The 15915-nt window shown below is 39.9% G+C and overlaps 1 protein-coding gene across 7 annotated transcripts in view; it reads right to left on the bottom strand.

Annotated features, from left to right (window-relative positions):
* ARMH3 (armadillo like helical domain containing 3) overlaps positions 1-15915 on the bottom strand; it is a 177387-nt gene that overhangs the window by 52850 nt on the left and 108622 nt on the right. Inside the window, exon 24 of one of the 7 annotated variants that reach the window (XM_036264622.1) lies at positions 15240-15344. The exons of 5 other annotated variants lie outside the window; for them this stretch is intronic. In XM_036264622.1, the coding sequence (XP_036120515.1) occupies positions 15254-15344 (91 nt within the window). In that variant the 3' untranslated portion in view covers positions 15240-15253. The remainder of the gene's footprint in view (positions 1-15239; positions 15345-15915) is intronic. One more of the 7 variants, XM_036264621.1, reaches the window with a different exon arrangement.

Genomic DNA, 15915 nt, shown 5'->3' with positions numbered 1-15915 from the left:
TGGTGCAGCCACTATGGAAAACAATATGGTGTTACCTCAAAAAATTAAAAATTAAACTGCCATTTGACCCAGTGATCCCACTTCTAGGAATATACCCTAAGAATCCTGAAACACCAATCAGAAAGAATATGTGTACCCCCATATTCATAGCAGCATTATTTACAATAGCTAAGATATGGAAACAGCCCAAGTGTCCCTTCAGTAGATGAATGGATAAAAAAACAGTGGTACATATACACAATGGAGTACTATGCAGCTGTAAGAAAGAAAGATCTCTTATCCTTTAAGACGACATGGAGGGACCTGGAAAGTATTATCCTAAGCGAAACAAGCCAAGCAGAAAAAGACAAATACCACATGATCTCACTTATTTGTGGAATATAATGAACATAACAGTCCGAGGAATAGGGTAGACCCATAGAAATGGAAGTAGGGTATAGACTGACAACCCTCAGAAGAGGGGGTGGTGGGAAGAGATAAACCACAGAACTTGCCCTGGCCAGTTTGGCTCAGCAGTTAGAACATCGGCCTGCGGTCCAGAGAGACCAGGGTTCGGTTCCCGCTAAGGGTGCGTACCTCGGTTGCAGTTTGTTCCCGGCCCTGGTTGGTCGTGCAGGTGGCAGCCACTCCATGTGTCCCTTTCACGTCGATGTTTCTCTCTCTCTCTCCCTCCCACTCTATCTGAACAAAAAAATGGAAAAATGTCCTCGGGTGAGGATAAAAACAAAAAACAAAAAAACCCCACAGAACCTATATGCATGTACGCATAACCAATGGACATGGACAACAAAGCTGGGGACAGGGTTGGGGGGTGGGGTGGGGAGGAGCATGTCATTGGGGTAAAAAAAGGAGAAACATCTGTAACAAAAATAAAGTTAAAAAAATAAAATAAAATTCAAGAAAAAAATTTTAAATACTTTAAAAAAAAAAGACAATATTGAATAAATGTTCTTATTTATATATCCTTCTGATCATTTGGGAAAGTGTCTCTGGAAATATACCTAGGAATGAAATTATTGTCATAAGGTTTGGGCAACTTGGACTTGACTAGATTTTTGCCAAATTGCCTGCAAAATGATGGTACCAGCATATACTCTCACCAGCAGCGTAAAAACCTATGCTTTTGAAATTCAACTCTAGTGACTGAATAAACTGTAAGGAAAAGACTAGAGGTAGAGAACAGTTAGAAGGCTCTTGTAATGTGAGAGGTTATGAGGCTTTGAACTAACATGGTGGTTGTAGAAACAGAGAAGAATTTAGAAATATTTAGTACTGAAGAAATATTTAGGAGTTAAAGCTGAAAGAACCTACCAACTAATTGGGTAAAGGAGAGAAGGCTCTAAAGCAACACTGAGATTTCTACTTTTACTTTAGGTAACTGAACAGATGATGATCCCATTAATTGAGATAGTCAACATAGCAGGAGATGCTTCTTAAATTGTGGGGTGAGGGCAATAGGTATATTCCTTGGAATATCAAGTTTGAGGTACTTGTGGGACATCTACGTAGGGGATGAAGTTCAAGAAGCAAGACCATGCTGGTAGTAAAAAACTGAAGCTTGTTTATCTAGGGAGCAATGACAAATTAGATATGCAGGCTCAAAACAGTTAAGAAAAAAAATAAAGAGGCCCTGTTTAGTTTGGCTCGGTGGTTGGAGCATCGACCCATGGACCAATGAGTCCGGGTTTGATTTCGGTAAAGGGCATGCTCCTCGGTTGCATGCGGGAGGCAACCACTCGATGTGTCCCTCTCGCATCAATATTTCTCAATCTCTCTCTCCCTCCCTCCCACTCTATCTGAACAAAAATGGAAAAATATCCTTGAGTAAGGATTAAAATGATAGATGATAGATAGATAGATAGATAGATAGATAGATAGATAGATAGATAGATAGATGGATGGATGGATGATAGATAAATAAAACAGCACTTTCATTAGTTAACACCAGTTTCTCTATTCCAGGGGGAAAAAAGTCAGTTATATGCCCCATGAAACAAAGTAGGTTCACTCCCCTTAAACTAACTCTATATATAATATTCCACCTGTCTAAAATAAAACCTTCAGCCTAAGATGGAACAAGCAGGGATGAAAGAAGACAGCCTTATAACACTAGACCTCAAAAGGCTACCAAGCTGTGCTTTAAGTGTTATTATCAAAGAGGAGTTGACCTGACTTCCTCTTTGACAAAGGAAACATGCCTTCACACCTTTGAGTGTATTCTACTCAGGCAGTTCTATAATTTGTTGTGTTTTGAACTCCTTGCTCTTCCAGATATATGAAAAGGTGCTTTTTAAAAAAAAAATCCTCACTCCAGGATATGTTTTTGTTGTTGATTCTAAAGAGAGGGAGGAAGCCCTGGCTGGTCTGGCTCAGCAAGTAGAGTGTCAATCTGTAGATCAAAGGGTCTCGGGTTTGATTCCCAGTCAAGGGCATCATACCTGGGTTGCAGGTTTGATCCCCGGCCCCGGCTGGGGTCATGCAGGAGGCAACCAATTGATGTGTGTCTCTCACATCTATGTTTCTCTCTATCTCTCTCCCTATCTAAAAATCAATGGAAAAATATCCTTGGGTGTGGATTAACAATAATAACAAACATTAGATGTCAAATTCTGAATTTCCTAAATGACTGACAAACAAAAACCCAAAACAAAGCATACTTCCACACGTACACATTATCTCTGGAAGACCATCCAAAAAGGGTAGTGGGGGAAGGAATTCTTGCTCTAGCAGAAAGCCCTTGTTTGAAAGGTCAGATAGAAGGAAGAACATCAACTTTAGCTAAAGTCAAGAAACGCCCCAGACTCTGGTGGGCAAATATTTTCAAGAGAATTGTTTGGTTTAGTACTTAAAGTAACCTCCTCCTTCCTAGAGTGACCTCCATGACATCACAGGAGGGAGGGAACACTTCAGAAACTATCCAGAAGCAAATGATGGGTGATTATCTCATCTCCTCATCTCCTGGAGCTTTTCAAAGGAGCTATAGTGGGAACATCCTACCTCAGGTACAACATGATTAGACCCTGGCCTTCAGATGTCCTTCCAAAGTCTTTTAAAAAAAATCTTCATCAAAGGATATTTTCCCATTAAATTTTTTATTTTTTTAGATAGAGAGGGAGGGAGGGAGGGAGGGAGGGAGGGAGGGAGGAAACGAGAGAAACATCAATGTGAGAGACAGAGACAAAGATTGGTTGCCTCCCACATGACCCCGATGGAGTTGCAACCAAGGTATGTGCCCTTGGCCGGTAATTGAACTCTTTGATCCAAGGGCTGATACTCTAACCACTGAGCCAAACCAGCCAAGGCTCAAAGTCTTAATTATAATGGTACTCTACCCTGTGAAATATTGCCATGTGGTACTCTCAATGCAGGTCAGAGGCTAATGTCACAGGGTTGGTACATAGGAAATACATAAGTAATTACTGACTAATTTAGAGTTAGCCGAGATGGCCCTGGCCGATTTGGCTCAGCAGTTAAGAGTGTCGGCCAGAGGACCAAAGAATCGCGGGTTCAATTCCAGTCAAGGGCACGTACCTCAGTTGCAGTTTGTCCCCAGCCCTGGTCAGGGTCGTGCGGGAGGCAACCAATCGATGTGTCTCTCTCATATAGATGTTTCTCTCTCCCCCCCGCCCCTTCCACTCTATCTAAAGATAAATGGAAAAAATATCCTCTGGTGAGGATTAAATAAAAAATAAATAAAATCATCCTTAGGAAAAAAGAGCCAAGATGGACTTGCATTTCCCAGCTGGATGAAATGCTGTAGGTCTACTACATACAGTCAGTACATTTCACTTTAAATCTCTTCTGGGTAGGAGGGGAATAAAAATATAGGATTAAGATATGATACACTGCCAACATAAGCCCTTACCTACCTCACAGTGTTTCATTATCACCTATTTATCCAGTCAAAAATTTTAAATCTCATTTTATATTTTCTCTCCCTAATAAAACATAATTTTTAACAAGGTTAATTACAGCTTTTTAATTACTACTTACTAGACCCTGCAAGTATTAGTGAACATGTTAAGTCAGAAAAAGAAAACAATATGCCACTTGATATAGATGGCTATTTGAGAAAGTCCAATTTCTGATTAAATTCGTTTAATTCAGCCCTGAGCAAAATGATTAAAGTGTTGCTCCGATAGTAGATTTCATCTAGTATATCTGCATTATTTATCACAATAGAAGGAGAAGAAGGGATAGATTTTTGTAAATAGGAATACAAATCAATATGAGGTTTTAACCAGATGGAGTCTTGGTTGGGGGCCACAGCAGCCCCTTTAGGTCCAGTACTGAAAATCATTCAGCTGTAAACACTGAAATACCCAGAGACATTTGATCAGCAAGTCACTCAGGAAATCAGCATCATGCTAAACGTAATCTTTCCAGTCTGGGTCAGAATGATGGCTACACATCTATCTGCTCAGGGTAGTCAGCACACTAAGCTGCAGCCAGAAAGCTATACTGAATATTATTGCTGCAAGTAGTATAATACAACCACCATACAATTGCCCCCACTGAAATATTTTTAGAGAGACTGAATAGTTTGGCATTCAGGAAGGTGCTTCAAGGTAGACATGAGAAGCAAGCACTATACATACACACAGTTTAGATCATTGAAGACATGGGGAAGAGGGGCAAAGAGGCACAGCAGCTATCAGCATTGGTTTAGTATTGGCGGTTCACCTATCCACGAGTCCCCGACATGGTGCAAACCTGAATTAGACACCCATAGTGTGACCAAACTTTTTGTTCCAGTCCAAATGCAGAGACTTACAGAAGTTGTCTCCGAAGTTGCTCTGGGACACAAATATCCCTGGCATTCCTCTGTGGCTTATAACAATTCAACAGCGGGAGGGACCAGACAGAAGAAATAAACAAAGTTTTAAAACAAAAATTAAATCCACAGAAACCCAACTAATTGGATTTGATCATAAATTAGGGAAATGATCCTCTTGTCTATGTCTGATGGCTATTAACAAGGTCCAAGAGCTCCTTAACTGTGATTTTCTTCTTAAAATAACCCTCTCATCAGTACATAGGTTTATATAACACTGACACCTAAGAAAAACTACCACAACCCACCCTCCCATTTCTGCTTCCACTCAAGAAAAATAAAAAACAAAAAACAAACAAACAAAAACCTTGGAATTTGTAAGCAACATGAGGAAAATCCTCCAATTCCTCCAATTCTAGCTCCTGTTACTCAAATTATCATCATTATTATTATTTTAATCCTCACCCGAGGATATTTTCCCATTTATCTACAGATAGAGTGGGAGATGGGGGGGAGAGAGGCAGGGAGAGAGAAACCAAACCGGCTAGGGCACTCAAATTGTTTTTTAAAAGTTGACATATATGCCCCGGCTGGTTTGGCTCAACGATTAGAGCATCAGCCCACAGACCAGAGTCACAGGTTTGATTCCAGTCAAGGGCACATACCTTGGTTGCGGTTCCATCCTGGCCCTGGTCAGGGTCATGCAGGAGGCAACCAGTTGATGTCTCTCTCTCACATCAATGTTTCTCTCCCTCTCTCACCCTCCCTCCTTCCCACTCCATCTGAAGATAAATGGAAAAACAATTTCCTCAGATGAGGATTAAAAAAAAAGTTGCCCTGGCCAGTATGGCTCAGCGGTTAGAGTGTCGGACCGCGGACTAAAGAGTCCCGGGTTAGGTTCCGCTAAGGGCATGTACTTCGGTTGCAGTTAGGGTAGTGTGGGTGGTAACCACTCGATGTGTCTCTCTCACATTGATGTTTCTCTCTCTCTCCCCCTCCCGCTCTATCTGAAGATAAATGCAAAAATAAAAATAAAATAAATAAAAAATGGCCCTGGCCAGTTTGGCTCAGCGGTTAGAGCGTAGGCCTGCAGTCCAGAGAAACCCGGGTTTGGTTCCCGCTTGGGGCACGTACCTAGGTTGCGGTTTGTCCCTGGCCCTGGTTGGGTTGTGTGGGAGGCAGCCACTCGATGTGTACCTTTCACGTCGATGTTTCTCTCTCTCTCTCTCTCTCTCTCTTCCTCTCTCTCCTTTCCACTCTATCTAAATTAAAAAATTAAAAAATGTCCTTGGGTGAGGATAAAAAAAAACTTGACAGATATAAAGTATGATAGTGATGGTCAAAAGTTGAATTTCCTACCTTTCCATGTGAAGACATATTTTTTTTCTAATTTTTAAACTCAGGTAAAATTCATTTGCAGGAAAATTTACCCTTTTTAGTGTACAGTCTACAAGTTTTGAAAAAATGCATACAGTCATGTAATCAACACCACAATCAAGATACAGAACAGTTCCATCACTCATAAAGTTCCCTTCCCTGTGCCACTCCTCCCAACTCCAGCCCCTAGCAGATAGGAATTCTGTCCTTACAATTTCGCCAGTTCCAGAATGTCATATACATGGAATCATACACTATGTAGCCTTCTGAGTCTGGTTTCTTTCATACTACATAACCCAACTGAATTTATCTATGTTGTTGCCTGGTTTTATGTATGCTATTTCTATACAATAGTTAGGTACTTTCCCAATGGAATATCTGTGATGCTATTTCTGTAATGCTTCTCTTCCTGGTCCATCTATATCATTTTTTTGCCTTCCTGGGTATAAGAAACATCTCCAAATCATTATCACTTGCAAACTTCATTAACACTTTGTTTACCATCAGCCTTAAATCATTAATAAAAATGTTAAATATGCCTGATTTCCTTAACACCCTGCAGCATATTATAAAACAACCCTCATTCCCAACCCACACACACTACCATTTACTTTACACCTGATTTATAGCACACATTGCATCAGTAGCTTCTCCTCTATATTCTTAATCAATTTTCAATTCGCTCACCTTTAATAACTACAGGAAAACCAGAGCTTTCCCCAATTCATTTGCAGTTAGTTTATTTTCTGCACATCATAGACACAGACAACAACCAATACAGAACATACTCAAATATTGGAGCTATTATTCTCTAACTCCTGCCTAAAAGCAACATTGAGCTTTGTCCTGCTAAAACAGTGTCCCACTCTAAAAACAGTCTTTCAAGTAAATGCTGTATTAATTAAACTAGAGAAGAGGAAAAAAATGTCACCATAATTAACACACAAAGCAACAGTATGGCCTAATTAATCACCATGAAGAGCAATCGAATAAAATACTATGCATTTCTATGAAGCAATTTAATATGGCAAGTAATTAATCACAAAAACACTAAGCAAAACAAATGGATTTCCCTTTAAGGAAGTCACATTTATCATCTGTAACGTATCCCAAACTCTAATTTGTTATCCCGACTCAAAATTGTCCAGGAGACAATGAATTGTCAGCCTTACAAGAACACTGATTTCTGATGAAAAAGAAGAACACTGAGCTTTTCAAATCAAGCTACAGTCCCCGAGCAACAAAAGAGCTAAGGTTACAGGGCAGATGTACATGGCAATGGGCATGGAGGTCTTAACCTCAAGAGTTCTAAATCTAGGTCAGTTATCTATAGATAACTGCTAAATGACTCATGGGAAAAACAAAAACAAAAAATGCTTAGCATTAGGAATGACTATTATACATCCCAAATATTACCAAAACTCCAAAGGGAGGGCCCTCAATAGCTGACAACAGAGGTAAAACAGCTTTTGAGCTTCAGAACAAGGGGTGGGGGCGTAGGGGTATACATTTCAATGTAGTGAAATTTAACTCAAAAGGTTAAGTTTCCTGCCCGCCCAGTGTGGCTCAGTAGTTGAGCATCCACCCATGCACCAAGAGGTCGCCAGTTCGTTTTCTGGTCAGGGCACATGCCCAGGTTATGCGCCCGATCCCCAGTGGGAGGCATGTAGGAGGCGGCCAATCGATGTTCTCCCTCATCGATGTTTCTGTCTCTCACTCCCTCTCCCTTCTTCTCTCTCTAAAATCAATAAAAAAATTTTTTGGAAAGAAATCTCCTGTACTCTTTTCTTCTGTCTTTAAACAATGACCCACTTTCCCTGAGCCCCAGTAACTTTACCAGTTTGAAGAATGTCAGCAGGCTGATTTTTAAAATGGCCTCAATTTTCAAAGATAGAATAACACATGTTAGCTAAGAAGGTACAAGAGGCTATCTTCATAACTCCTTCTTCCCTCTCGGCTTAGCTATATTTGAACTGTACCCTTCCCCTGTTTTGTTTTGTTTTGTTTTGTTTTGTTTTGTTTTGTTTTTGGAGGGGGGGACCAAGGAAGCTAATGGCATTTATAAGCCTTTAATATTCCCATCTCTTGCTGACGTTTTCTTCTCTATGTACTGGTCTTCAAAGGCTATGTCTTTCCTTCTCTCCTTTCTCTCTCTGTCTCTCTCTCTTTTTTAGCAAACTCCTACAGAATTAAAGCACCTGACAGAGTCCCAGGCATCTGCTGGCTGCAACCAAAGTGGATTTCTCTTTACTGACCTGCTAGATCTCCAATGCTGGGTCCCCTAAACATTCAATATTTATTCAACTATAAAGAGAAAGATGTGTTTTTCACACTTCCACCCTGACTGTGTTTACAATTTGAGAAAAGCTATCGCCCAGGGCATTTTCCTCTAGATTTTAACCCTTGCCCTCCTTCAAACCGTTTTGCTCTATTATCCTTGGCATATACCAATGACTTATATCTGAACACTTTCACTCTGCCTGGCCCTTCAGTCCATTTCTCTTTTGAGAAGTCTGCCTGGCATTTTTGTTCAGTGATTCTCTGAGAGGCTGTCTCTGAATTGCCCTTATGGGCCCCCTCTATCAGCCCAACTGTATGGAAGTGCTTTTACTCCTAGCCCATTCCAGATCAGGCCCAGCCAGTATCCTGAATCCCCACTTGTCTAAGAGAACAGAACTCTATGTTCAACAAACATTCATTGAACACAGGCACTGTGTCACTTAGAAGAGTAAGGCATGGATGCTGCCTGCCTTCAAAGAGCTCACAACCTAGTAAAGAAGACAAAAAGACAAAGCAGTTACTACTGTAGTATGGCCAGGCCTGGCTCTAAGAACAAAGTGATGCTCAACATGTACTATTTCAGGAGGTAAGCTGACAAGTTGGGGAAGGAAATTCAAGGCAAAGAGGAATGACATATGTACAGGGTCAGGAGTATAAAACAGTTTGTTCAGAAAACTCTAAGTATCTCTGGTTTCTCCAGAGAACTGGAGGTGGTCTGGCATAACTGCAGTAAGGACAGAGATTCCAGAAAGCATATTAAGAGTAGAATTGGATGCCATGCTATAAACTTAATTTTTACTCTGCAGGTGTTGAGGAATCCAGTGAAGAGGACAAGCACAGGAAGGAGCTCAAGAGAGAAAGAGGCAGAGAAAATGACAAGACTGTAGGCTTAAAGGCTATTTACAATAGCTAAGATCTGGAAACAACCCAAGTGTCCATCAACAGATGAGTGGATAAAAAAGCTGTGGTTGCCCAGCTGGTGTGGCTCAGTGGACTGGGCATTGTCCCACGGACTGAGAGGCCCCGGTTGATTCCTGGTCAGGGCACATGCCTGGTTTCGGGCTCCATCCCAGGTGGGAGACGTGCAGGAGGCAGCCAATAGATATTTCTCTCACACATTGATGTTTCTATCTGTCTACCTTCCCCTCTCTCTAAAAAAAATATATATATATATATATATATATATATATATATATATATATATATATAAGCTGTGGTATATTTACACAATGGCATATTATGCCGCTGTAAGAAAGAAAGATCTCTTACCCTTTGAGATGACCTGGAGGGATCTGGAGAGTATTATGCTAAGTGAAATAAGCCAGTCACAGAAAGACAAATATCACATGATCTCACATATTTGTAGAATACAATGAACAAAATGAGCTGATGAACAAAATAGATCCAGAGACATAGAAGTTGGGAACAGACTGACAAACCTCAGAGGGAAGTGGGGGTGAGAGGTGGAGGGTGAAGAGATAAACCAAAGAACTTATATGCATATATGCATAACCAGTGGACACAGACAGTGCGGTGAAGGTGGGCACAGGAAAAATTGTGGCATCAAAAAAAACAAGAAAGAAAATACATGTACAATATATTTTAAACAATTTTACTTTATTATTTTTAAAAATTTAGTTAGTGAGCCCTAGCCGGTTTGGCTCAGCGGTTAGAGCGTCGGCCTGCGGTCCGGAGAGACCCGGGTTCGGTTCCCGCTAAGGGCACGTACCTCGGTTGCAGTTTGTCCCCAGCCCTGGCTGGGTCAGGGCCATGCGGGAGGCAGCCACTCAATGTGTCCCTTTCACGTCGATGTTTCTCTCTCTCACTCTTCCTCTCTCTCCCTCCCACTCTATCTGAACAAAAAAATGGAAAAATGGCCTCGGATGAGGATTAAAAAAAGAAAAAGAAAATGAAGAACAGGCAAACTAATTTATGGTGACAGAAGTCATAAAAGTGTATAGTTCAGAGGAGAAGAGGGTTGGCAACTGGATAAAAAAAAGTGAAGGAATTAAGAAGTACAAATTAGTAGTCACAAAATAGTCATGAGGATGTACAATACAGCATATGAAAAATAGTCAATAATATTATAATAATTATGTATGGTGTCAAGTGGGTACTGGAGATATTGAGGAGAACACTTTGTTTTTGTTTTGTTTTTTTTGGTGTTTCGTTTTTGTTTTTATCCTCACCCAAGTATATTTTTGCATTTATCTTCAGATAGAGTGGGAGGGAGAGAGGGAGGAAGAGAGAGAGAGAAACAACAATGTGAGAGAGATACATCTACTGGCTGTCATCTGCACAACCCCAACAGGAGCCAGGGACAAACTGCAACCGAGGTAACTGCCCTGAGCGGGAATCAAACCGGGACTCTCCGGTTCCAGGCCAACGCTCTAACCACTGAGCAAAACCGGCCAAGGCGAGGAGAACATTTTGGAAAGTATGTGATTGTCTAACTACTACATCTGAAACTAATACAAAATAACATTAAATGTAAACTGTAATTGGGAAAAAAAAAAATGCCACCCTGGCCGGTTTAGCTCAGCAATTAGAGCATAGGTCCACAGACCAATGAGTGACGGGTTTGATTCTGGTCAAGGGCACATACCTCAGTTCCGGTTCATCCCAGGCCCTGGTTGAGGTAGTGCCGGAGGCAATCAATCAATGTGTGCCTCCTGCACACCCCCTACTGGAGATCGAGCCTGCAACCCTGCAACCCGGGCATGTACCTTGACCAGGAATTGAACTGAGATCTCTCAGCCCATGGGATGACGCTCAGTTCACTGAGCCACACCAGCTGTGCTTATTCATTTTTTTTAAGACAGAGAGAAACACTGCCCCAGCTGGGGATCCAACCTTCAACCTAGGTATGTGCCCTGACTGGGAATTGAACCTGCAACTCTTTTGGTGCATGAACCAACTGAGCCACCCAGCCAGTGCAACATTCTATTTCTTGAGGTGAGTGGTTCACTGGCTCATTTTAGGATCAAGCTTTATTACAAATATGTATTAATATAAAGCACTCTTTAGAATTTATCAAACAGATCTTTTTTGGGGGAGGTGGGGGGGGACACTGATGTGAGAGAGACACATCAATTGGTTGACTCCCGCATGACCCTGACCGAACCAGGAACCAAACCGCAATCGAGGTATGTCCCTTTGACTGGAATCGAACCTGAGACTCTTTGGTCTACAGGCCAACGCTCTAACCACTGAGCCAAACCAGCCAGGGCTCAAATAGTTCCTATTTTTAAGGAGAAAATTAGTTCAGATTAAATGACCAAAGGGACAGATTTTAATCTATCCTATCTAAATCCTATCTAGTAAATTATTCCATAAGAAAGATGAGGTATAGTCAAAACCCTGTTCAAAAATCTTCCACCCCCTTCTACCCAGAATGAGCTCCAACTACAGATGGCTATTCCTGCTGCCTTTTCAGAGGCATTACCAAGTTGAATGCAGAAAAGGAGAGACAAATGAGAACCAACTGTCTCTGGAGCTTCCTTGAGACTGAGAATTTTCATCATATGAAAATAGTGTCAAATGAGAGATAAATTAATGTTCTTTGGTGTACAGGATAGTGAAAATACATCAGCACACCCTGTGTTTGACATCCCACTCATGTTATTGGTTTTAAAAGAAATTATATAGAAACCAATTAGAACACAAAAATCTCATTAAAGCTCTTACAACAGGAGCACACTTTGCTAAAGCATGCACAATATATGGGCTCCAGGGAGAAATGTATAATCGAGGTAAAATTAATCAAAACCTACATAAAAAGAACAGCAAGAGACAGTTTAAGAAGAAAATCTTTCCTCAGTGTTAGAAATTCCTGAAGTCTGATCACTGAGTGCATAATTCTTCTTATTATTATCTTCTACTATGTAACACTACATTTATAATTAGGCTGATATCACAGTAAAATGACAGTACAATGCAGACACAATTCATTTAACAATTAATCTACTGGAGCTAAAAATTCTTACCATGTCATTAATTGCCTGCTTAAAACGCTGCCTCAGTTTTAGTTCCAGATTATCACACACCTTCTTTAAAAACCCAGGGGAAATGTGATGCACAAGGCAAGGCTTGTTTAGGGGAGAAATAGCAGGCAGCAGTGAGCTTCACCACACTTTTCCCTCCCAATGGACCCCAACTCAGAAGAGACTTCATTGTGACCACCAAGCTTACTACTGATAAAAAGAGAAAACAGTAAAGAGCATCTTCTTTCTCAGTAAAGCTCTCCCACCCACTCTCACCCAAACTGCCTTTTCACTATCCTTCACCTGTCCTCTCTAATTTTTCAATATAAGAACTAATACTAGCTACAATCTTTTTTCTTTCTTCTTCTTCTTTTTTAAATATTTCAAACAGCAAACCTTTCTGGAGGGGTTTTGGGAGAGTAGGAGGATAGAGAAAGATATGAACCACTTTATGAAGGTTGACGTCTCTGATTTCTCTATAAAAAGATTTTATTTTTCTAGCCTGGCCCTGGCTGATGATTCTCCACCCACAGTTTTTGCTTTGCAAATTTATTCTTTACAAAGAGCTTTGCAGTTGACTCCTAGGGAATTTTTTTTCAGTCTTTGAGTCCATTTTATATAAGAGCAGCAAGCCAAAACCCAGGAAGGGGAGAAATTATTCTCAAATCATCCACCAAATCAGTAGCAGAGTTAGGATTAGATGAAAGCATCTGGACAAGAATTTAGAAGGTATATTTATCAAAAGTGCTGATGATACAAAGCTCAAAGGAAAACCAATATATAAAATGACATAATCAGGCCTCAAAAGATATTCTAATAGCCCTGATAGTGTGTCTCAGTTGGTTGGAGCATCATCCCATATACCAAAAGGTTGTGGGTTTGATTTCTGGTCAGAGCACAAACCCAGGTTGTGAGTTGGGGCTCACACAGGAGGCAACCGATTGATGTTTCTCTCTCTCTTTCTCCTTTCCTCTCTGTTTAAAATCAATAACATATCCTCGGGTGAAGATTAAAAAAAAATTATATATATGTGTGTGTGTATATATATATATACATATATATATATATATCTCCTAATAAACTAGAATGATAGGTTGCAATAAACAAGATATATTTAATAAGAATACAGAATTTCAATAAGGTTGGTTTAAAGAAAAAAAATTAACTAGAGATGTTCAGGAGATTCACCAAAATAGTAATAGTAGTGATCTCTGAATGGTGAAATCTTAGGTGAACTTACTTTATTTTGTTCTTTGTACTTTTCTGCATTATTTAAAATTTCTATATCATTAAAACAAATTAATACAAAGCAAAACATTATTACCAACTGAAAAGTTACAGGATGGGAGAGAGTTAGCTTGATAATAGGTCACTTCCAGCGGTTCTCAAGCTGTTGATCACAACCCCTTTGGGGGTCAAATGACCCTTTCATAGGGGTCACCTAAGACATAACAGTAGCAAAATTACAGTTATGAAGTAGCAAAAAAAATAATTTTATGGTTGGGGGTCACCACAACATGAAGAACTGTATTAAACGGTCGCAGCATTAGGAAAGTTGAGAACCACTGCAAGCAGATTTGAATGTTTTAGTAGGACATAAGCTTGTTTTGAAGCAACAATGTAATTCAGCTGCTGAAAATCTCATGCAATTGGAGGCTGCAAATAAAATATGTCCATATACCAGGAACTAATAGTTTCCCTATAATTTAAGATGCTCAGATTACATTTGGATCCAGTTTTAGATGTCATTCAATTTAATCAACATTTACTGAATGCTTATTTGTTATAAGGCACACCCTAACACCATACTTTAGGAGGTAAATTGAGAAGTTAGAATATATCTAAAAAAACAGTCACAGTAGCCAGAGATTTTGAAACTATGTCATAGGAAGAACAATTGAGGAAGAAAGGATGTTTTGCCTACAGAATGGCAATCATATACATATTAGCTCTCTGAAGAAGTTCACATGTAGAAGACAGGAAAATGGTTGTGCTGCATCTGAAGATAGAAATAGAATCAATAGATTCAGGTTATGAAAAGGAAAATTCCAATGAGGAACAGATTCCCATCCCTTAAAAAACTGAACTGAATAGAGCCTCAAGTATTAAGCACTGATTTACTAAGTGTTCAAGTAGAGGCTGGATATTACCTAACAGCTTTGAGGAGACCAGAGTAGATGGCCTCCTAGGTTCTTTCAATTTTTAAGGTACTGTGATCCAGGCACTGCTAATCTGCAAGATGAAAGTCTGATAAAAAAATTTTTTTAAAAAAGAGGCGATATGGTACCTTAGCCACTCTGGTATAAATCTGAGAATTTAGAATGATTAAGCTTCTATGGAGCCCAAAACACTTCTCTTTTTGTTCACAATAATCCAAAGACATCTAAAGTTTCATCTGCTGATGCCTGTTTGGGTTTGCTGATAGGATAATATATTGCTACCCAATAGTAATGGCTTTTTCCTCCCATTAGCAGATTAATAGTCTACTATTCAACATAGTTATAATACCTGAATTATGTGACCAGAGTTCTGGTCTGACTTTTGGAAAAGATAAATAGAGAGGTGAAAATAAGGGGTAAGATGAAGAACAGCCCACAGTTTTAAAAGACTATTTTATAAAGTACCCTAGATATGAGATGCAAAAAGAAATAAAATTATGGACCTAAATGAAGCCTATTGATCCCATTTGTGGCTAGCCTTTTTGTAAGTTACAACTAGAAACCATCAGTTTGTGAACTAAGCCATGATTAAATGTCTGTATTTCCTACATTTTTTTTTTAAAAAAAGCAACCTTTTTCATATAAAAGCAAAACTTTTTTTCTTACCTTGGGATCAATAATTAGAGAGCAGCACATCCCTTAATAGACCAGGGATTGTTGTACCAGCAAAAGCAGGCCGTCTCCAGAGAGCCAAAGGATGGGAAGAGCTGGCTGGGAAAAAGCAAAGGCCCAGGAATGATAGGCTTTGGACTACTGTAGACTCTGGCCCCTTCTAACCACTATCACCCCATTATATAATGAGTCGATTGGAAATAACTTTCTTCCTGACCTCCTAAAACAGAGAAGCAATTCTAGGTTACCTTGACTGCCCCTTAGTTTTCAACTCCTAGTATTTAAAAACAGTTGTAAAGATAAGGAAGCAGTGACAAGCAGAATAAAGAAATGCTCCTAAAAACCACAGGATTCTAAAGTAAGGATCCCAGATCTGTCTCACACAAACACACCATACTTCCTCTTATTCATTATCTTTCTCTCTCTTCCCAGGTTTTTGATGCTTACCTAAAGAAACTGGAAATAAGATAAGTAGTTCCTGTTGATTAAAAGATCAGCAGAATAAAGGATGTACATTAGATGGCTCATCTTAGATACCCATGAAAAAGTTAATGCTGGCCTGGCCGGTGTGGCTCAGTTGGTTGAGCATCCTCCTGTGCACTGAAAGGCTGCTAGTTCAATTCCTGGTAAGGCACATACATACCTACGTTGCAGGCTCAATCCTTAGTCA

Source organism: Molossus molossus, unplaced genomic scaffold, assembly GCF_014108415.1.
Source record: "Molossus molossus isolate mMolMol1 unplaced genomic scaffold, mMolMol1.p scaffold_m16_p_17, whole genome shotgun sequence".
NCBI classification, from domain to species: Eukaryota; Metazoa; Chordata; class Mammalia; order Chiroptera; family Molossidae; genus Molossus; species Molossus molossus.
The sequence above is the reverse complement of the archived record's forward strand: the minus strand, read 5'-3'. Positions and strand labels throughout refer to the sequence as shown.